The 23343-nt window shown below is 41.9% G+C and overlaps 1 protein-coding gene across 1 annotated transcript; it reads left to right on the top strand.

The window, feature by feature from the left end:
* Positions 1 to 936: 936 nt before the first annotated feature.
* On the top strand, positions 937 to 20971 carry colgalt2a (collagen beta(1-O)galactosyltransferase 2a; the record flags this gene model as incomplete). Its single annotated transcript, XM_079876748.1, has 12 exons — positions 937 to 1166; positions 2883 to 2996; positions 3217 to 3331; positions 6159 to 6293; positions 8175 to 8379; positions 16220 to 16339; positions 17737 to 17810; positions 17940 to 18046; positions 18203 to 18335; positions 19715 to 19842; positions 20029 to 20235; positions 20728 to 20971. 12 exons carry the CDS (start codon positions 937 to 939, stop codon positions 20969 to 20971), a joined length of 1812 nt encoding a protein of 603 aa, XP_079732874.1.
* Between the last annotated feature and the right edge of the window lie 2372 nt (positions 20972 to 23343).

Here is a 23343-nt window from a genome sequence, read left to right as displayed (position 1 = left end):
TGTTTGCTACACATTTTAGCAAAAGAAGCATGTCATACGGTATATCTTCCATACATGAAGAAAATCTGAATACTTAAGACAGTATACATATGAACGAAATTTTAAGAATAATGTCGTATGACATTCCAATCAGAAGCATAACTTTAAAGACATGTCACTTCCTCCATCTGCTGGCCAGTTTTCATAAATGCAACTTTGAATACACATTGTGCAGTCCAATTCTCACTATTAACTATAGTTGCTTATTAGCATGCATATTACTAGGATATTGGCTGTTTATTAGTGCTTATAAAGCACATATTAATTCCTTATTCTGCACGACTATATTCTACATCCCTTAATCCTACCCAATAACAGGATTAACTAACTATTACTAATTATTGAGGCAAAAGTTGAAGCTAGTTAATAGTGAGAATTGGACCCTAATCTAAAGTGTGACCGTCATATTATATGGAATCAAGTTTTGACTATCGATAATAGACACTAAACTATAAAAAACAACAACATGAATAAAAAGACCTCATACAAAAAGTTTAAAAATAGCCTATATATATATATATTTCCCAACAGAAATTTGCATTATTTTTTAACCAATTGGCCATGTGGTTAATCCAGCCCTTGAATATAAACATCCTAATGATTTTTATAACATTTTAGCTGTAGGGTTGAATTTTTGCCTTATAACACATGCTCATTGAATATATGGAATGACTAGGAATGAAAATGATTAGGGTGCACTCCTAATTTTTTTTTTTAAAGAAATTGCTGTGTGCCTTTATTTATTCATTAATTTGCACCTAAGTGAATGCTATTCTTTTACACTCAAATGAGTGCACTAGCATATATAGACTGAGCACACTCAAACCTCTCCAGTCAGTGCGTCTTCACCTCTCTCACCGGTGTCCTATACGGCATGCTTCTGCACATTCAGACACTATGGCGGACATGAGAGCATCTGGAAAGCTTCTGTTTGGACTGTTACTGTTACAGACATGGCCCTGCTTTATTCATACACTCATTGACCTGGAGCCTGTTCTGCAAGAGACATCTCTACTCAAACCCAAAGTAGTCATTGCGGTTTTGGCCCGAAACGCTGAACACAGTCTTTCTTATTTTCTGGGATGTATTGAGAGACTGGATTATCCCAAAGACCGCATCTCTATATGGTAACTCATTTTTGTTTCATGTTTCAAATGCTTTTCAAATGTTATTTTCCAAAGAATTTGTGAACTTTATTTCTATGAAAAATGATTTGTGTTTTAATAGGAAGACATATCAGATTAAGGTATAGGAATGGATGTATCATGGTAACACTTGCATTAATATCATCCCTCATTATTAAATTTAAAATCTTAACAGATCACCACATGGCCTTAAACTGATTTATTGAATTAAAGAACTTTCACGTAAACACATTTGAATCTATTGTGCAGATTCAAATGTGAGTTAACATGAAAGTGCTTTAATTCATTACATGAGTTTAATGTCTTATTGCTGAAAGTTACCATAATGTGTTACTATTATCACTCAGATATATAATACATGTCAGTGGTTTTGTATTTGACCACACATTGAAGGGAGCACTAGGCTTTTAATTACACCTTAGTCTGAAATATCCTGGAAAGCTTGAAAAGTAAATATGACAAGACTCACAGTGAAGTGAAAGAATGCAGATGAGCAAATGGAGAAATGAAGGAGCAGGCAGTTTGCACTCCAAAAACAGCAAAAATGTGACCAATAATAATGTCGTCTTAGTTCTTATTGTATGATTTATTTTTATATTAATAATAATAATAATTTATTTATTTGATTTTATTAACTTTTTATAAATAACAATAATTATTATTATTTAAAAATCCAATCAAATAAAGACATAAGAGTATTATTATTAGTAGTAATAATAGCATTTAATTTATTCTTGTTTATATTATATTTTATTACATAATTATTATAAAACCAACACACAATAATGGACAAAAGAGTACATTACTATTCAAAAGTTAGGAGCCAGTAAGATTTTTTAAATCTTTTTGAAGTCTCTCAATAATCATTTTAATTAAACATATTCTTAAATGTAATTTATTCCTGTGATGCAAAGCTGAATTTTCAGCATAATTGCTCCTGTCACTCCTCTCACATGATCCTTCATTTAAGTTCATTTAATTTTTTTAAGTTCAATCTACTTTACTTTGTAAGTCTTTTCATTTCCTACTGACATAAAAATATTAGAGGAATCTCGTATAACTTAAAAAATAAAGTTTAAATTGGCTTACCTTATTTTGATGAGTTCAAGTAATGTAAAAACATATGTTGACATGACTTCAATTGTACAGAAACATATTTAAATCTATATGCTGATTTGATGCTCAAGAAACATTTCTTATCATCATCAATGTTGAAAACAGTTATGCTGCTCAATATGTTTGCGGAAACCGTGATAAGTTTTTCCTCAGGATTCGTCAGTGAATAGAAAGTTAAAAAGAACGGCATTTATTTGAAATAGAAATGTTCTGTAACGTAATAAATGTCTTTACGGCTACTTTTGATCAATTTAATGATCAATGCCTTTGCTGAATTGAAATAATTAATTTCTTTAAAAAAAATCTTACTGACCCCAAACTTTTTGAACGTTAGTTTTGTATGGCAAGTTGACGTTAAGGTGACGTATAGTTACAATGTAATATTCAATTACAGCATGTATTTACTATAGAGTTATGGTTAGGGTTTGGGTTAGTTACTTGTAATTATGCATACTGTCATGACTATTGTAAGTGCATGCAGTAACATGTAAATACGTCACCTCAAAATAATGTGTTACCAAAAACTGCAACATGGGCTAAATGGTATAATTCTGGTCTTAACATGGACTTTCTGTTTGTCAGGGCCGCTACCGATCACAATATTGACAACACCACTGCAATGCTGCATGAATGGCTCTCTGGAGTGGAGCTTTTGTATCATTCAGTACAACTGCAGACCATGGAGGAGGAGAAGAGGTGAAAACACATGCACATTACATTAACGGCCCGGTTTAGATTAAGGAGTATATTACAAAACATTATGTTCATAACCATTCTCCTAGAAGTTAGAACTCACTATCTACTCTACCATAAGTAGCATAAAACTTTTAATAGTACAAATGTAATATATTTATAAAAGAGGAAGCATCTCATGCGTCTGTGTAAGCATTGGGTTAGTTATTATATTGATTTACAGTTATGTGGATGAGCTGGGCCCCAAGCACTGGACGGAGTCTCGGGTAACGCATGTGATGAAGCTGAGGCAGGCTGCGCTCACATCAGCCAGGGCACAGTGGGCAGACTATATTCTGGTGAGATGACCTCTCCTTCTGTGCTGAGCTCAGCTTCTAGTGTCTCTATAGAGTGGGGGAAATAATTATTTGATCCCTTGCTGATTTTGTAAGTTCGCCCACATTTTTATGGTAGGTTTATTTTAATGGATTGAGACAGAGTATCGACCCAAAAATCCAGAAAAACACATTATATAAAGATTGTAAATTGATTAGCATTTGATCGAGTGAAAGCAAGAATTCTGCCTCCCACAGATTGGTTATGTGCCCGTGTTAAACACAGATTAGTCCTGTCACTTTAAGAAAGTACTCCTAATGTCAGTGGAAACCTGTCCACAGAATCTGTATCTTCCATTCCAACCTCTCCACCATCATGAGCAAGACCAGAGAGCTGTCAAACGTCAGGGACCAGATTGTAGACCTGCACAAAGCTGGAATGGGCCTACAAGACCATCAGCAAGAAGCTTGGAGAGAATGAGACAACTGTTGGTGTGATTAATCGGAAATGGAAGAAATACTAAAGGAAAAATCAATCGCCCTCGGTCTGGAGCTCCATGCGAGATCTGGCCTCATGAGGTAATGATGATCATGAGAAAGGCGAGGGATCAGCCCAGAACTACACGGAGGAGCTTGTTAATGATATCAAGGCAGTTGGGACCACAGTCACCAAGCAAACCATTGGTAACACACTACGCCCCAATGGACTGAAATCCTGCAGCGCCCACAAGGTCCCCCTGCTCAAGAAGGCACATGTTCAAGCCCGTCTGAAGTTTACCAATGAACATCTAATGATTCAGAGAAGGCTTGGAAGAAAGTGCTGTGGTCAGATGAGACCAAAATTGACATCAACTCAACTCACTGTGTTTGGAGGGAGAGAAATGCTGACTCTGACCCCAAGAACACCATGCCTACAGTCAAGCACGGGGGTGGAAACATCATGCTTTTGGGCTGTTTCACTGCTAAGGGTACAGGACGACTTCAATGTATTGAGGGGCTGATGGACGGGGCCATGTACCGCCAAATCTTCCACGAGAACCTCCTTCCTTCAGCCAGAACACTGAAGATGGGTCTTCCAGCATGACAATGACCCAAAACATACCGCCAAGGGAACAAAGGAGTGGCTCAAGAAGAAGCACATTGAGGTCTTGGAGTGGCCTAGCAAGTCTCCAGACCTTAATCCTATAGAAAACCTGTGGAGGGAGCTGAAACTTCGAGTTGCAAAGCAACAGCCAAGAAACCTTAAGGATTTTGAGAGTATCTGTAAAGAGGAATGGACCAAAATCCCTCCTGAGATGTGCGCAAACCTGGTGACCAACTACAAGAAACTTCTAACCTCTGTGATGCCAAAAAAAGGTTTCTCCACCAAGTACTAAGGCATGTTTTGCTTGGGGATCAAATACTTATTTCACTCACTGAAATGCAAATCAATTTATAACCTTTTTTAATGTGTTTTTTTTTCTAGATTTTTGGGTTGATATTCAGTCTCTATCCATTAAAATAAACCTACTATAGAAATTATAGACCCTTCATTTCTTTGTAAGTGGGCGAGCTTACAAAATCAGAAGGGATCAAATAGCTATTTCCCCCACTGTATGTGCGTCACAACTGTCTGTTATTATCATACCATATTTAACTACTATTGACACTCTGGTGCTGCTCGCGTGGCGGTCAAAAATAACTGGGGGGGGGGGGGGGGGGGTTCAGTGAAATGAAAGTACTATGTTTTAGTTCGACAATTTGTATTTTTAGGAGATTTTATGGTACTGAATTATATGTACAGAATAGTTGTGATCCATTTATTACCTGTTAACCACGTTTTGACCTTTTCCAAGTTTCATACTATTCTGATGAAGTAAAAAATAAAAAATAAAAGAAACAGAAAACAGTTATTGCTGTAGTCCCTTTAACAGTTTTCAGTTATTAGTAATTATTAGTCATTAATATTTCAAGTAGAACACTTACTGACCTGTCCGAAGCAACTGTTAATCCATACATAAATTTTAGAAAAATTATGATAAAATCTGAGTATCAAATATGATCATATTTTTACATCTCAGTCATCATTGTTTTGCACTGCATTATATGTTTTGCCCCCTAAAACAAACAAACAAAAAACTACAGAGCATTGATCATAAAACTATGGGTAGCACTTTAGTTTAGGATCCAATTTTCAGTATTAACTAGTTTATTAGAATGCATGCATATTACTAGGGTATTGGCTGTTTATTAGTACTTATGAAGCACATATTAATGCCTTATTCTGCATGATCATATTCTACATTCTTAATCCTAAAACCTAAACTTAACAACTACCATACTAACTATTTATAAGCAGTAATTAGGAGTTTATTGAGACAAAAATTGTAGCTAATAGTTAGTAAATAGTGAGAATTGGACCCTTTTCTAAAGTGTGACCAAACTAAGCATTTAATATAAGTCATATTATTGGACGAAATTGAGAAATATGCTTTCTGTTGTTAGTACTTTCAGAATTTCATCTTACTCTTTAGCCATATAAAAAATCAGTAACTGCACCAAATTGCATATTTCTGCTCAGTTTGTGTATATTTCCCTTCTCAAATATAAGCTCCATATTCTCACTATCTCATACTATATGAAACATAAAAGCCTGATGTATGAAATATGCTCAAATTATAGCCTAATTAATAATAAAAAATAAAGAAAATATTTTTCTTACTATTATTTTATATGTCAGGCTTTACAGGCTTAAAAGTGTGCTTTTTTTCCCCCAATTAAAATTCAGTGGATGGGGAAGGGAATGTGTCATTTGAGTCGAATGATGATTTTTGAAAGGTTTATATGATTGTTTGCATGATTTGTCCTCTAGTTTGCAGACAGTGATAACCTGCTGACAAACACACAAGTGCTGAATCATCTGATTGCTGAGAATCGGACGCTGGTCGCTCCAATGCTAGAGTCAAGGACACTCTATTCAAACTTTTGGTGTGGTATGACCTCACAGGTACAGGCTAAAGTTTTCGTTACAATGACTTCCACTTCCAGGAGATCAGCGTGGTCTACAATCAGTTTCTATGGTCAGTCATGTATCATTAGGACCCCATTATGCTATTTTTAAACCACGATGGGTGATTGTTGAACACTTTACCCAATTTGCCGTAAACCACAAGGGTAAGTTTAGGGGTGGCCGTTCATGATTATAGCAAGTCGTGTACATTTAGGATTTGGAGATGCATCATTCTGAAAGGGATTGCCTAATTGAGCCAGTTGTTCATGACACCACAGATAATGTAAAGAAATTTAGCATTCCGCCTCATTTTAAAGTTCAGATTTGGTGAACTTTATACTACGTGAAGACGCGACCACAATAGATCGATATGTCATGCTGTGACCTCTTAGCTGAGTTACAAACAAACAAAAAAACAAACTTTAAAATAGCAGGTCTATAGTTTTGCAGGAAAGTAGAGTAGATTTATTTGTACATGTTGGATTTACGTTTGGGTTCTGTCTGTCATTTCTTTTTTCCATAGGGGAATTGATTTTTAATGATAACATAAACCTTTAAAGACAGACCTAATGTGAGCACAGATGTTGTTAATCAAATGTAGCCTATATGCTGTTTGTTTGCATTATATCAACTTATTATTATAATTTAAATAATCATGTTGATAGGGGAATTCTTGGTGGAACAATTACATTACCTATGATTTTGCAAAAACATTTCCATCAATCAGAGAATTGAAACCCACACTCATTTTGATGTTGTCACAATACACACACACGGGGAAAGACAGATCCAAGTGCAGTTATTTATTTGGGTAATCCGTACTCACAACCAGTCCAGGCAAAGGTCAAAAATCCAACAAGGCAATCCAAAACACAAGAAACAAATAAGAACCAGGCAGATACAGACATCGGAAGTTTGGTGACATAAAACAAGGACTCCGTAACAAATACTAAACAGGCAGGGTATATATAACACAGAACTAACAATGATAATGGGGAACAGCTGAGTGCAATGATACAGTGATGAGTCCAGACAGGGATTGTGGGAAATGCAGTTCAAGAAGTAAATGACACCGTGAGGGAAAGAGGACCTCTAGTGGTTACCAGGAAAACACAAACCAGACACTGTGACAGATGTTTGCACTGAGAATGTCATAATACAGCCAGTCTCTAAGTGCTCTTGATCTACTTAAATGTTTGTGCATACAGTATATTACAATAACAACATAATCAACCTCTATAAATCAATAGTTTTGTATTTATCTATTATTTTTATTGTCATTTGCAATGCAAAAAAACTCTTTTCACGTAATCTGAACGCTATATTGTGTTATATTTATCCCCAAAAAATATATATTATAGACTAAACTTTACTGGTATTTAAATAATATAGGCACTGTATTAACACAGCCTGACCTATTCAATGAAAAGTGTAACGCAAATGTGCGCAAGCGTCACTATGGGAAGCCTACAACAGTTCAGTGAAGAAGTTAATATTGAATAACTTACATTTTCGACACATGGTTGCCAGTTACGTTGTCTATTTTTGCCCCATCAACGAAAACAGTTAGGAAGTGAAAGCAGAATCAACCGTCCTTGTTTTTGAATAAATCATCGATCTACGACGTGATCCATTTAATAATGACTCCCCTGTTGCCACCTACTGGTGAATCGATGTAAACTGTAGAAAGTGAGGACAGGAACTAAACATTTAATATGAATACTTGATAAAACAATACACTGCAAGTTAGAATAGTAAGAATATTCATTGTTTCTCCTTTTTTCTGCATAATGTATTTGAGTATTTCACCAAAAAAAATTAATTATCTGAATCTTTTGTGAATCTTGAAAATGTTGAGCATCTCTTTCGTCTCTGCAGGGGTATTATAAGCGAACACCACATTATGTACCCATTCGGAACTGGAAGCGTACCGGTTGCCACCCAGTTCCCATGATTCACTCCACAATGCTGATAGACCTGCGGCGCAGTGCTAGCGCAGCCCTGGCCTTTTACCCTCTGCACCATTACTATCTTTGGGCCCTGGATGATATCATGGCTTTTGCATTTTCTGCAAGACAAGCAGGTAACAAATCCATTATACCTGTAATTATGACAATACATTCCACTGTACTTTACTGTAAGTCTGATTAAAGAGGAGCCCATTGAGTCGCAACCTATGCTAGATGTTTGCTTTTGTATTTGTATTTCAATTTAACTAAATAATTTGCCAGCAATTGATTCATTCCTCTGAAATGTCATGAGGTGTTAACTGATTCCACAGATAAAAAAATTTCTAAGAATGTTTTGCTTACATTCCCATTAAATTTCTGATCAAAATGTCCAGTTTTTCATTTTGCAAGCATTATGGGACTTTTACTTTTGATTGCTCTCTGAACATCTATTACCATTTAAAAAATGTTAGATGAACATCTAACTAAAACGTTTGAAACAAAAACTAATTCTATGAACAATGTAGAGTATAAATAATGTTTTTGTTTTGAGAACGTTATTGAGACCAGATAACCAGATATAGCGTTTAGTAGGCCTATATCGTTTCGGTTACTAACGTAACCTCTGTTCTCTCTAGAAGAGGGAACGAGTATTGCGTAGTTACTACGCTACGGGAAAGCCTTTCTTTCTCGAGATACTGAAGCCAAAAATTATCCTTAATTTTTATAATCTTGTCAACGCAGTGCGGCAGCCTGCAGACCTAGGGCAGGCTTACTAGCGTGCCCATTGGCTGCCCTGCGGCAACTGCAGCAGCCTACCGCTGAGCCCTTGGCGTGACGTCACGACCAATGAGCGCGCTTGGCGCGCTTAATGCGTCACAGCCCGCGAAAAGGGGTGTGGCTTAGCGTATAAAAGCGGGGCTCGGAGGCTGCTTCTCTGGTTTCTGTCGCATGAAGCGAATGAGCTCGTGGCGCGAGCACGGCGGGCTACGCAATACTCGTTCCCTCTTCTAGAGAGAACAGAGGTTACGTTAGTAACCGAAACGTTCTCTTACGAGAGGTTCTCTCGTATTGCGTAGTTACTACGCTACGGGAACACCCTTGTCAACGCCGTGCGCGCCCAGCATCCACTGAATGAGTCCCAGGGAGAGCCCGGGGAACGTGATAGCAGAGAGCCGGGCGGCCCACAGAGGGCTAGCGCCGTACATAAGCACACACTAGGGGGTTAGGAGCGGCACGGCCGGTCCGAACTGACAATTCCCTGTATAGTGCAGCTCAACCAGTAGAGCTAAATCACACAACGTAGCCCGCGCACAGATAGTGGGCTGGCATACGCGAGACTTAGACTGATAACACTTTCGCCTGCAAGGCGGGAACATCCAGGTTGTAAAACCTAACAAATGTGGAGGGGGAGGCCCAGCCTGCCGCTGCACAAATGTCATGAATGGGAATCCCGCTGGACCACGCCCACGACGAGGCCATGCCTCTGGTGGAGTGAGCTTGAATGCCCAATGGGCACTGCAGGTCTTTAGACGCATAAGCAGCAGCAATAGCGTCCACTATCCATCTGGACAGGCTGTGTTTCGAGGCGGCGAGACCCTTGGTGCGCCCGCCAAACGAAACAAAGAGCTGTTCCACCACTCGTTTGACTGAAGACAGTGCTATCAGAAAAACGGTTTTGAGCGTGAGGTATTTCATATCCACAGTTTCCAAGGGTTCGAAGGGATGCGCTTTCAGGGCCTCCAAGACCAGTGAAAGATCCCACATAGGAACCGAGGGGGGTCGCGGGGGGTTCATCCTCCTGGCTCCTCTAAGGAAGCGGATGACGAACTCGTTCCTTCCTAATGCGCGGCCCAGCTCTGAACAGAGAGCGCTGAAATGGCCGTGACATAGACTTTGAGCGTGGAGGGGGACCTGCCCGCGTCCAGTAACTCTTGAAGGAAACACAGTACTCGCGATACCCCACATGTCTGTGGATCGAGCCCCTTAGCAGTGCACCATCTGTTAAACACTGACCATTTCGACATGTAGAGCCGCCTCGTAGAGGGGGCTCTAGATTGTATGATCGTGTTCATGACCCCGTCTGGCAGATCAGCGTGTAATCGTTGAGGCTCCACGCATGCAGAGACAGCGCTCTGGATGGGGATGCCATATCGAGCCGCGGGCTTGAGAGAGAAGGTCTCTCTTCACCGGTATCGGCCGGGGGGCTGAGTCTGCCAGCTGTATTAGATCCGGGAACCAAGCTTGGTTCTCCCAGTATGGGGCTAAGAGGAGCACTGTGTGGCGCGCTTCCCTGATTCTCTTGATGACCTGAGGCAGCAGAGAGACCGGGGGAAAAGCATACAGCGGGCCGCTGGGCCAGGTCTGGGCCAGCGCGTCCTCGTTCTTCGAGAAGAACTCTGGGCAATGAGCGTTGTCTTTTGACGCAAAAAGGTCGACTTTCGCTTTGCCGAAACGGCGCCACAGTGACTGGACTGTTTGGGGGTGTAGAGACCACTCCCCAGGGGGAACGTTGTCCCTGGACAGTCTGTCGGGGCCCTCGTTCAGGTGGCCAGGCACATGCGCGGCTCTCAGCGAGCGCAGAGTGCTGAGCCCACACGAGGAGGCGTTCCGCCAGGGTGCAGAGCGTCTTTGATCTGACACCGCCCTGGCGATTCACATAGGCCACTACCGATGTATTGTCCGTGCGGACTAGAACATGGTGACCGTGGAGGAATGGGAGGAAGTGTTTGAGCGCTTTCTCGACCGCGAGCATCTCTAGACAGTTTATGTGTAGGAGATTCTCCTGGTCTGACCAGCGGCCATAGACCGGTCTGCCTTCGAAGAGCGCTCCCCAACCTAGGTTGGAAGCGTCTGTCGAGACAACTTTCCGGTGTGAAATCACTCCCATAGTCACTCCTGTGTGATACCATTCGGCTGCCAGCCAGGGCTGGAGGGCTGAAATGCAGCTCTGATTCACTTTGACTCACAAGCCGCCGGCCGCCCAGGCTCGGTGGGGCACGCGCGCTTTCAGCCAGCGTTGAAGCGGGCGCATGCGCAGTAAGCCCAGCTGGAGCGCTGCTGCAGCTGAGGCAATATGCCCCAGGATACGCTGGAATGTCCTCAGCGGAACCCGGCTGCCTATTTGGAGGGATGCGGCGAGGAGGCGGATGCGGCACGCGCGCTGCTCCGACAGTCTGGCCGTCATAGCCACCGAGTCCAGTTCTATTCCAAGAAGGAAATTGACTGACGGGGCGATAGCGAGCTCTTGGTCCAGTGACCGAGAGACCCAGATCCTCCAGATGGCTGAGAAGCCCTGTTCTGTGAGACACAAGTTCCGTCTCTGACAGCGCTAGAATAAGCCAATCGTCCAGATAATTCAGTATTCGCATTCCCTGTTTTCTCAGGGGAGCGAGAGCCGTGTCCATGCATTTCGTAATGTACGGGGTGCCAAAGACAGGCCGAAGGGCAGGATTGTGTACTGATATACTCGACCGTTGAAGGCGAATCTCAAGAATGGCCTGTGACGGGGAGTTATCTGGATCTGAAAATATGCGTCTTTTAGATCGAGAGAGATAAACCAGTCTCCTGGGCGAATCTGCGCGAGGATTTTTCTGGTTGTGATCATTTTGAACGGCCGTCTCATGAGGGCTTTGTTCAGATGTCTCAGATCTAAAATAGGTCTTAACGCTCCGTCCTTCTTGGGTACGAGGAAGTAGCGGCTGTAAAAGCTCAACTCGCTCAGAGAAGGATGAACCTGTTGTATAGCCCTTTTGCGCAGCAGCTTCGCTATTTCAGCTTGAAGCAGGTGCGCAGCTTCTGAACTCACTTTCGTATCCGTCTGTGCTAGAAAGCGCGGAGGGCGACGAGCGAATTGAAGCGAATAGCCGTGTTTTATAGTACTCAGCACCCATTCTGACGCGCCCTGAATAGCTTCCCATGCTTCCGCATGCATAGCTAGGGGTCGAATGGACTCTGGGTTCAGATCGCCGCGCTGCGCGGGATTGGGGAACCTGTATCAGAGAGGATGGAGCGGCGTGCGCGCCGCTGGTGCTCGAACACGGGGGCTGGTAAACAGTATTGGCCGGCTGTACAGCGTTCGGTAGCTCGGTCCCAGAGGATGGAGCGTGATTTGCTGACAAACACCCCTGGCGCGAAAGCGGCGTGGGGATTGTAATGTCTAAAAGTGAGTGCGCGTGCACGTGAGCGGGCGCAGAGTTTACACTTATGACACGGCCAGTGTTTGGGAGCTTAGAGGGTGTGCGACCCGAGGTAACTGAATGGCAGAGCGAGCAGCGGGTAGGTGTGAGCACAAAGTTGTGGGCACATTTACTACACTTAGTACTCGAGCGGCTTGTGTCCGCTTTATGAGAGAGCGCTCTATGCGCGTTACCATGGGGACCATGTTTGTGTGAAGCAGTGAGCACATGGGAGTGGGCACATTTTCTACACTTATGACACCTTCGGCCAGAGCCGGAATGTTTGTGAGCTTTAGAGGATCTGCAACCCGGGGTAACTGTGTGATAGAGCGGGCAGCAGCTAGGTGTGAGCACAGAGTTGTGGGCACATTTACTACACTTAGTACTCAAGCGGCATGTGTCCGCTTTATGAGAGTGCGCTCTGTGAGCGTTACCGGGGAGACTGTGTTTTGTGTGTAGCAGTGAGCACATGGGAGTGGGCACATTTTCTACACTTGTAACACCATCGGCGTTATAGAGCAAATGCTTTGATGGCTCATATGTTTAGACGCTCATAAATACTCATGCACCATCCTGTGAGATGCGGGTTCGCTTTCTGTATGTAAGAAAGCTGGCCGCGAGCTCGGAGAAGCCAGCAGAAAAAAATATTTTTCTGCCGCCAGAGCCGGATTTGAACACGGTTCTCCAGTGCAGAAGCGTAATATTCTGCCACTGAGCCACAGGGGCACACATGAGCTTCCAGTTGGTGCGAGCATATGACCGAGCGTCGTGTTTCGGCGTTTGTTTGCAGGCGCGCGTGTATTAAAACAGGCCCGTTTACTGCAGCATTAGTATTTCCAGCCGCCTGAACTTAGAGGGGACTGAGAAATATTTATCCCGTGAGATGCGGGTTTGCTTTCTGTATGTAAGAAAGCTGGCCGCGAGCTCGGAGAAGCAAGCAGAAAAAAAAGTTTTTCTGCTGCCAGAGCCGGATTCGAACACGGGTCTCTGGTGCGGAAGCCTAATGTTCTGCCACTGAGCCACAGGGGCACACATGAGCTTCCGGTCAGTGCGAGCATATGACCGAGCGTCGTGTTTCGTTTCGGCGTTTGTTTGCAGGCGCGCGTGTATTAAGACAGGCCCGTTTACTGCAGTATTAGTATTTCCAGCCGCCTGAACTTAGAGGGGACTGAGAAATATGTATCCCGTGAGATGCGGGTTTGCTTTCTGTATGTAAGAAAGCTGGCCGCGAACTCGGAGAAGCAAGCAGAAAAAAGTTTTTCTGCTGCCAGAGCCGGATTCGAACACGGATCTCTGGTGCGGAAGCCTAATGTTCTGCCACTGAGCCACAGGGGCACACATGAGCTTCCAGTCAGTGCGAGCATATGACCGAGCGTTTGTTTGCAGGCGCGCGTGTATTAAAACAGGCTCGTTTACTGCAGTATTAGTATTTCCAGCCGCCTGAACTTAGAGGGGACTGAGAAATATGCGAGGATTGGAGGAAGTCCGGCCTAAGCGGGACGAAATCACTCTCTCTTCCTCCTTTCGCCGGTGCTCGTGACGTCCGCTCTGATATCCCTTGAGAACGGCGCAGTTGCGCGGCTCGAACAAAGGGAGAGAGAGCGGGAAGATGTCATTATGTGCTGTGACATCGTTTGTTTGCAGGCGTGCGTGTATAACAACAGGCTCGTTTACTGCAATATAGATATTTCTAGTCGCCTGAGCTAGGAGGGGACTGAGAAATGTGTGAGAAACGGAGGTGGCCGGAGAGTGACGCGCGCGACCGAGGCGCGGGGTAGCTTTCTTATAACGTAAAGGAAGCCAGCCCGTGACCGTCTACTTCTGACATTCCTTGTGAGCGGCGCCTTGCGCGGCTCGAACAGAGGAGGAGAGGGCGTGCGTCATCCGGGGGGGGGGGGTAGCTTCCTTGTAACGTAAAGGAAGCTATAGCCCGTGACCGTCCGTTCTGACATCCCTTGTGAGCGGCGCCGTTTGCGCGGCTTGACAGAGGGGAGTAACCAGCTGGTCTGCTTCACCCCCTGATGCGACGGCAGTGCGGGCAGAGGCCGGCCGCTGCGCGTCGGTGAAGGGCGGGGGAGAAGGAGAGAGCGAGGCTCGCGGGAGGGGCTCCGGCGAGCACTCAGCTATAACCACCGGCTCGGAAGGCCTTTGAGAGCGGCGTTTTTTCTTACGCGGCCCGGAAGAGGCAGCCGGAGAAGGTGGAGGATCGTGAAACATGGCGAGTCGAGCCCGCAAGGTCGACATCGGCAAGTCCTCACACTGTTCGCAGCCGCCCGTGAAGGGCGCGGGCTGCGTGGTCGAAACCCAGGCAGAGAGCGCAGATCACGTGGCGGTCTCCGTCGCTGAGCGCGGCTCTGCACGAGCCACAGGATGAGCGAGGCATTTGCAACAACGCCTCGCGCTCTTTTAGATGCAAAGTGTGTCGCGGGGCGAACACACAAACACATACAACACAGAGCAGTAAAAGGATATATTCGCCGGATAGCGAAGCAGGCAGGGAAAGCTGAAGGCGGCGAAGGCGGCCGGCGTCCTCAGGCTGAGATCCTCGGCGTGCTGGTCGCTTGTTTCGACGGCGGCTTCCTCAGAGAGCAGCGATGCGTAGCGCTTCGCTGAAAAGACAGAAATCAGAGAAGCAGCCTCCGAGCCCCGCTTTTATACGCTAAGCCACACCCCTTTTCGCGGGCTGTGACGCATTAAGCGCGCCAAGCGCGCTCATTGGTCGTGACGTCACGCCAAGGGCTCAGCGGTAGGCTGCTGCAGTTGCCGCAGGGCAGCCAATGGGCACGCTAGTAAGCCTGCCCTAGGTCTGCAGGCTGCCGCACTGCGTTGACAAGATTATAAAAATTAAGGATAATTTTTGGCTTCAGTATCTCGAGAAAGAAAGGCTTTCCCGTAGCGTAGTAACTACGCAATACGAGAGAACCTCTCGTAAGAGAACACAGCTCGACGGTGTTTTTAGCCCCCAATGGCTCCTTCCAGGCAACTAACCCTAACCTCAACCTTAAACCATCCCCTCGCTGCCTGGAAGGCGCCGTTGGGGGCTAAAAACACCAAACACCGAGCCGTTGAGCTCGGTAGAGCCGCAGTTTCCTCCTAATCTCTAACCGTTTCTCCTTCAAATCACTTATAGTATTCTGTGCAAAATTCAGATCCGATTCGTTTTCTGGTCTACAGCAACTCGTATATGATCCGCTCTGTGCTGTCGTGTCTCTGGACCGGTTCGCAAATCACGTGACACTATGTGAAACCAGACTTCATTCGCCCCAATGGAAAGCATATTTACACTGTCTGAATCGTTCTCTATCCCCTGTGGTGCACTACGTGCCATTCACCCTGAAAATAATAAATGTGTGAACAAGTGACCAATTTCAGCCGCAGCTTCAGCATCTATTTACAGTGTAAGGGGCGAGACACTTTAGACTCTAGAAATCATTTGATTGGACAAAATATTTGATGAGAAGCTAAAGTGCATCATGATCAGATGTCATCGAAATCATTGATCCATATTGGCGAAAGTGAGAAGTTTTGAATGCTTATATCTTCTAAATGCGAATTTTGCCATTGTTTTGGAGCACACTTAAAGTAAGGCTAATATATTCATACTAAAAGCCAAAAAACGCACATTTTGATTTGAAATTTTGACTTTAACACGCCTCCATCGAACAAGGTCACACAACCCCACCGTTTAACCAGTGTGGGGGTAGCGGACTAAAAACTAGCTTGAACTCTGTTTGCATCACTGAATCACTGTATTGATATCATGAATAGGACTTTTTAGATGTTATTATCTTTACAGGTGTGCAGATGTTCTTATGTAACAAAGAGCATTATGGGTACCTGCCACTGCCTTTGGAGACAAAGCAGACTCTGGAGGAGGAGGTGGAGAGCTTCAGCCACACTGTCACCGAGGCACTAAGTGTGTATCACTAAATCACAAAACAATATGAAGAATTGACAAAAGTCTTCTCAGGCAAAAACAGATTTTAAACTGAGAGACTTTGTACAGTGAGGTGATGTTAAATACAGCAGCCTATTAGTACAATAGTTGTGAGTGAATAAACTGTGAAGCAGAGGTGTGGGCCATCCATTCACCACTACTCCTTCCTGATCCTCTAGCTTACACAGACACTTTACTGTATGCTTTTCCGTATAGTTTTCACAGGAAAGAGAGAGTTTTCACTCCTCTGTGACATCTCTCACACATTCTTTCTGCTCTTTCCGACCCTGTTGTCTTCGGTCATTAGATTAGCTTGACTTTATTATGAAATCGGCATGTTTAAATAATTCAAAAAACGAAAAAGAAAATAAAACACAGTATTACTTACAGAGCTCAAAACTTCATGCCCTATCCAAAAAGATAATTTATTGAATCATTTATTAAACACCCCAAGAACTAACCATAAGAGTTTTGCGCAAATCTCAACTGTTTGATTGTTATATCACTGAAAAATGTAAACTAAACACTGAAAACTATTATTTATTGCCAAGTGATATATATTTAAAAGTTGGATATAGTACATCCTACTTTACCACCTGCATACATACAGTATACTCACCGAAAGCAATATAATATACTATATAGCAAATCTCAGGTGCGTGAGTGTCACAAAATGTAAACTCTATTATAGTACAGCTCTCTATAAAGTTCAATATATATATTATATCCAACTTTATCTGCAGTATCAAATACAGAGATACAAATTATAGCAGATCTCTTCTGGATTATTTATTTCGGTGCAAAATATAACTATATTATCACCTAGCTCTTTAAAGTTGGATATATAAGTATGTTCACCTTTATCCACATACATGCATTATACCCATGTAAGGTGATATATACTATATATCTCAAATGCTCAAAATGTAAACCATGTTATTAACCAGCTCTAATCTGCTAAATGCAACTATAAGGCATGCAGATATAAATATTTTTTATATGATTTTCCGTTTAACTAAGGAAGCAAAAAATTCACCCTGTAATCTGCTACAACATGTTGTGAAAAGCAATATACAAACAAGTTTGACTTAAATTGACAGTTTAAATGTTGTGGAAAAACAATTATTAAAAACTAACATTTGACAGTTTTTTGGGACAAAATTAATTGACTAACACTGTGAATAAGCAAACCTTTAATTAAAATTCTTTAAATTAATAAACTTTTAATTAATTTAAACACCTTTATATAATCATTCAAAATGTATTATCCAATCTACAAGCTCCAATAAATCACTAATTCGTTTAATTATGAGCTTCTTTCTGAAAATGTTTCTTTGCACTTAAAAGACAAATAACCTGAAGTTTATCTTCCTCAGTTGACTTCAAAATGGAAACTTCACATTACCTGCAGATTGCTTCCAAACCCAAAGACACCATGGCATTCAATCAGGTATAGATACTGACAACAGAAATACTAAATGTAGAATATTGAAAAAACTTTTCAATCTGTGTCCATATGCAATCCTCATAGGAATCAGAATGGAACTATTACAGTAGCATTATCTTCTCCCCTTTTTAGGTCTACTTGATCAATCTAAAACGCCGGGAGGATCGCAGAGACCGTATGCTGCGCTCGTTGGAGGTGCTGGGCATAGATGTCACCCTCACCGATGCGGTGGATGGCAAGTATGATATTATAACTCACACTTTTGCACCAGTCACACAATATCAGAGTTCACCCTATTGTTTATCCTTCATCTCTGCTTCTCAATGCAAAGTGTATTTTTCTACTACACAACATGCCACAGTCAAATACGACTTATTGTGTCTCCTCTCTCCCAGAACCCTGAATTCAACTCAGCTAAGGGCTTTAGGAATTGAGATGCTTCCTGGATATAAAGATCCTTACTCTGATCGTGTGCTAACTAAGGGTGAAATCGGCTGCTTCCTTAGTCATTACAGCATCTGGAAAAAGGTATACAGCAAAACATGATGCCCTACAATAAGCTGCTACATTAACATGTGTAGCTGGTCCTACTCGACCCGCTTCGAGCGGGATTCGAACCAGCGTTTTCCACATACAGTGGGAGGCAAAAGGCTAGAACCCCTTTTTGAGTCAGGTTTACACGCACAGCTCTTACTAGCTTGCCTCCGTTACACTCACCCCCCCCCCCCCCAAAAGCTCACTCCCATCTGGGTCACGGCACCAAATGTAACCGATCCTACTCGACCTGCTCTGAGCGGGATTCGAATCAGCGGCTTAAATAATCCATTAGTAATCGGACTGACAGCTCATTCGGACTGAAAAGCCTTTTTTGTATTAAAAGTATTGAAAGGGGTGGTTTATTCCTTTTCTAATCTGATCGAGAAAACATGTAAACACTCGATCGGATTGAAAACCGTGTGCAGTTACGTAGAAATGGCGTAATGCCGTATGACGTGCGGAATGAGCTGCAGTTGTTAAATAAAATGCCATAAATGACTCGTGTTATTCTAAAATTCTCCTACCACTCATCATCTGTGAGGTGGAGCAGAACAATGTCCCATCAGTCCTCACTTAATACTCTCATCCACGGACACTTTCTTTTGGGAGCGGGAAGAGGCGTTATTACTGTTTCATAAATATAAGCAGCACGGCATAACGGTTCATGTACTCGTCATCTCCTAATAAGGACCCGGAATAGATAAATATTAAGTCTGCACTTTAAAACAAAGAAAAGAAGCCATGTAGGAGACAAGGTTTAGGGAGGTGAGTGTAACAGGCTATATTTACATCCACACCTTTTGTTTCAATCGTAATGAATTCATTCCAATTGGTGAATCCGAATTGAATCCGAAATAGATTTTTTGACGTTTTGATGTTTTTCAATGTGTGTGCATGTCAAAAAATCTATTTCGGATTCAATTCGGATTCACCAATTGGAATGAATTCATTACGATTGAAACAAAAGGTGTGGATGTAAATATAACCTGTTACACTCACCTCCCTAAACCGGGTCACGGCACCAAATGTAACCAGTCGGGTAAAAGGCAGGTGCTCTAACAAAAGACCGCAGTCTATAGCTTCAGTCACCAGCGTGATTCTTGAGACCAGGGGAGTGAGGTTTACATGCACAGCTCTTACAAGCTTGCCTCCGTTCCACACTCAAAGTGGAAAAAGGTCCTTGTGGTTATAAAATGCTAGTCAAAGGTTCTTTGATAAACCAGAGTGGTTCTTCTATGGCATCACTGAAAAAAAACTATTTTGGAACTTTTCTTTTCAAGAGTGTAATACTGTATGAATTACAAGTGACTTTCGATGCTGTGTGAGTCACTTTATGTGCATGACTTCTTTTTGTTGTGTGTCGCTCTCAGGTGGTGGAGCTCCAGCAACAGCAGGTGCTCGTACTGGAGGATGATGTCAGGTTTGAAACCAACTTCAAGAGCCGCCTCAACACCATCATGAAGGATGTGAAACAATCAGGCCTCCAGTGGGACTTAATGTGAGTTGTGGTTTTATTATGATAACTTCACAGTTCTCTATTCTGATCCATCATCATAGCTTCCACAAAGTTGTCACTGGTCTTCTTGAGGTCCACAAATGAACATTTCATAAATGTATAAAATTTACATTGATAATTAGAAATTGTGTTTCCTTTGTCTGTTCCGTTTTTCCTCTTCTCTTTAAGTTACGTGGGGCGTAAACGATTGCAAATTAAGCATCCAGAGCGCTGGGTGGAGGGAGTGAAGAACCTGGTGAGCCCGGATTACTCTTATTGGACACTAGGCTATGCCCTTTCACTGCAGGGGGCAAAGACGCTTCTGGAAGCCCAGCCTCTTAGCAAGATGCTGCCCGTGGATGAGTTCCTGCCTGTTATGTTTAACAAGCACCCCAAGTAAGTGTCGTAGATGTTAGTAATTAACATTTCTTAACTCTTTCCCCGCCAGCCATTTTGAAAAAAGTTGCCAGCCACCACCAGCATTTTTGATCATTTTCACAACAGTTTCATGGTGCCCAGAATATTTGGTTGTCTGAATATCTGAATATGCAATATATCAAAGGAAAGAGCAGACCCTCTGCTTTTGAACTAAACAACAAACGTTTTATTCTAGCTTCATGAGTTTCTTTTTTATCAACAATTGAACATTTTTGTCAAAGACAAAGACTGATCTGGATCAGATTCAGAACAATGATCAAAACATAAATGGACTAGATCAAGTCCATCAACTCCCCCAAAACTTCACAGTCCTATAGCCCGTCCTGGATGGACATTTCATTTGCTAACATTAGGCAGTTTGGATTTATATGCTGGTTAATGTTGATGATCGCGTTATTTTAATGTAAACTTCTTTCTGTGAGCTAACTGTAGTGTTCCCTCTGTCTGTAGGGAGGAATACATGTCTCATTTCAAACCGAGAGACTTGAAGGCTTTTTCTGTAGAACCCCTGCTGCTCTTTCCCACACACTACACTGGGGAGTCGGGGTATTTCAGCGACACAGAGACCTCCACCATCTGGAATGATGAGACGGTGAACACTGACTGGGACCGTCATCACGTCCGTGGAGACCGCAGTCGTGGCGAAAAGACTCCTACGCCAGTCTCTGAGAGCAGCCCGAGAGAGGAACTATGATTAAGCTCTTACAGGATCTGCTTACACTTTATTTTAAGGTGTCCTTGTTGCAGTGTAATTATACATTTAAGTACTGAGTAATATTAATGAACAACATGTACGTATAGGGTTCAGGTTAGGATTAGGTTTAGGGTTAGTTGCATGTAACTATGCATAATTTATTGTTATTACTATAGTAAGTATATGTAACATATGTAATAAGGACACTGTAAAATAAAGTGTTACCGAGAATCCTTAAAGGGATAGTTCACTTTGAAATTAAATTTTGGTATGTTTTAGCTTACCTCTAGGGCATCCAAGATGTAGGTGTCTTTGTTTCCGCAGTAGTTTCAATTTTGATATTTTTAGGTCAAACCGTTCTTGTCTGTCAGTCATATAATGCAGGTCTATGGTCACCACCTCAAAGAGCATACACAGAGAAGTCCAAATTAAACAATTCCCCATCGTAAGTACACATTGATGGTCTAAGACACGAAACGAGCGGTTTGTGTGAGAAAACGAACAGTATTTATATCGTTTTTACCTCCTGTATACTTTCCGGTGCTTGCGCAGACTAAGCCAGAACGCGCGCACACGTCACACACCAGGAAGCGTGCGCGCCCTCAGATCACTTGGACGTGGTTGTGTATAAGAGGTAAAAACGATATAAATACTGTTCGTGTCTTAGGCCATCAATGTGTACTTACGATGGGGAATTGTTTTAATTTGGACTCTGTGCATGCTCTTTGAGACCGTGACCATAGACCTGCATTATAGGACTGACAGACAAGAACGGTTTGACCTAAAAATATCAAAATTGAAACTACTGCGGAAACAAAGACACCTACATCTTGGATGCCCTTGAGGTAAGCTAAAACATACCAAAATTTTATTTCAAAGTGAACTATCCCTTTAAGGAACATGTCAAATGTCAGATTACAGCAAAGAAAAAAACATGCATCTTGATAAATAATGTGGATTAAGAGTCAAATTTGGATTGTGGGAATGATACTGACACAGACGTACAATCATGTGTACCAATTATTAGCACACTAATGAAATCTGTGAAATATATTGAACCGGTACAACAAGACCAGATTCAATGCAAAATACAGGTGAAAGTGGTGATAAAATAAACTAAGTGTTAAGTGAAAATTACTCGTAAAATTCTGGATTTTTTTCATGAATGTGCTTCTAAAAAGGTTTAGGTTTATGCAAAATGTGTGTGTCATGACTTTGCTGAGTATCTGGACTCTTGCTTTGTCAATACAAGATCTTGACCAAAAATGTATGCACTTCTTGATGGAAATAAATGTTGGGATGTTTGAAGAGGCGCATACATTTTTGGTCAATGGAAGAGTCCAGCACTCTGTAAAGTCTCCTCCAGCACATCCCAAAGACTTTCAATGAATTTAAGGTCTGGACTCAGATGCCAATTCATGTGTGAAAATGATTCCTCATGCTCCTTCCAACCATTCTTTCACAATTTGAGCCTGATGAATCTTGACATTGTCATCCTGCAATATGGCCATGATGAGTCTTCCTACATGGTTGTTTATGAAATGAAAAGCTACACACTCCATCAATAAGGCTTAAAGTAGAAGAACTCTTGCCAAACAGTTATATAAACAGTGGGGTTAGAAAGCATGAGACCAAACTTAAATTTTTCTTTTTTTTAGGATTTTGAAAAATTTTAAACAACGAAAACTTAACATAAAATTAAGCATTTCAGATTATGCACTATTTCAAGTATACTAATTAAATAAGCAATTTTGTTACATTGATCTTGTGAACTCTTCGTACAGATGGTTCGATATTCTTTGGATATTTCTTCAAACATGCTGTAGAAAAAGCAGCACGAATGCTGCTGTTATTATAGTTTAATATCGCAACAAACCAAATACTAAGAAATTTTACCAAGAAAAATGATATTTTGTTACTTTTAACTTAAATTTTTATACTGATGACAGGATTTATATAATATATTATATAATATTGTTTTAAACAAGAATGTATTTCAATCAATTAGGTTATGCAAGAATTTGAAAAATGTTTTAGATGAAGTATTGTCACACTGTATTTCACATATTTCATGTCTCTCATCTCTCTGAAAAACGTCATGACCATTTTTGTGTCCAGTATGTATTTGAGGACATATGATGAGCTAAAGAAAACTATATTACAATCACAGTCACATCTCAGTATTTTCATTATATAAAAAAATTTAAATAAACACCAAAACACAAAATAATTCTTAATCCATTTATTTATTATTTAAAAAGCACTGGAGGGTATTTTTTGTTGGTTTGTTTTTGTTGGAGGCAAACAATGAATCAATCAAATCAAATAATTAGTCAAGTCTCATACCATAAAATAAGTACTGTAAGTACTGT

The sequence above is a fragment of the Squalius cephalus genome (assembly GCF_949319135.1).
Source record: "Squalius cephalus genome assembly, chromosome: 7".
In the NCBI taxonomy this organism is placed as follows: Eukaryota; Metazoa; Chordata; class Actinopteri; order Cypriniformes; family Leuciscidae; genus Squalius; species Squalius cephalus.
Note: the sequence above shows the minus strand (reverse complement) of the source record. Positions and strands in the feature narration are given on the sequence as shown.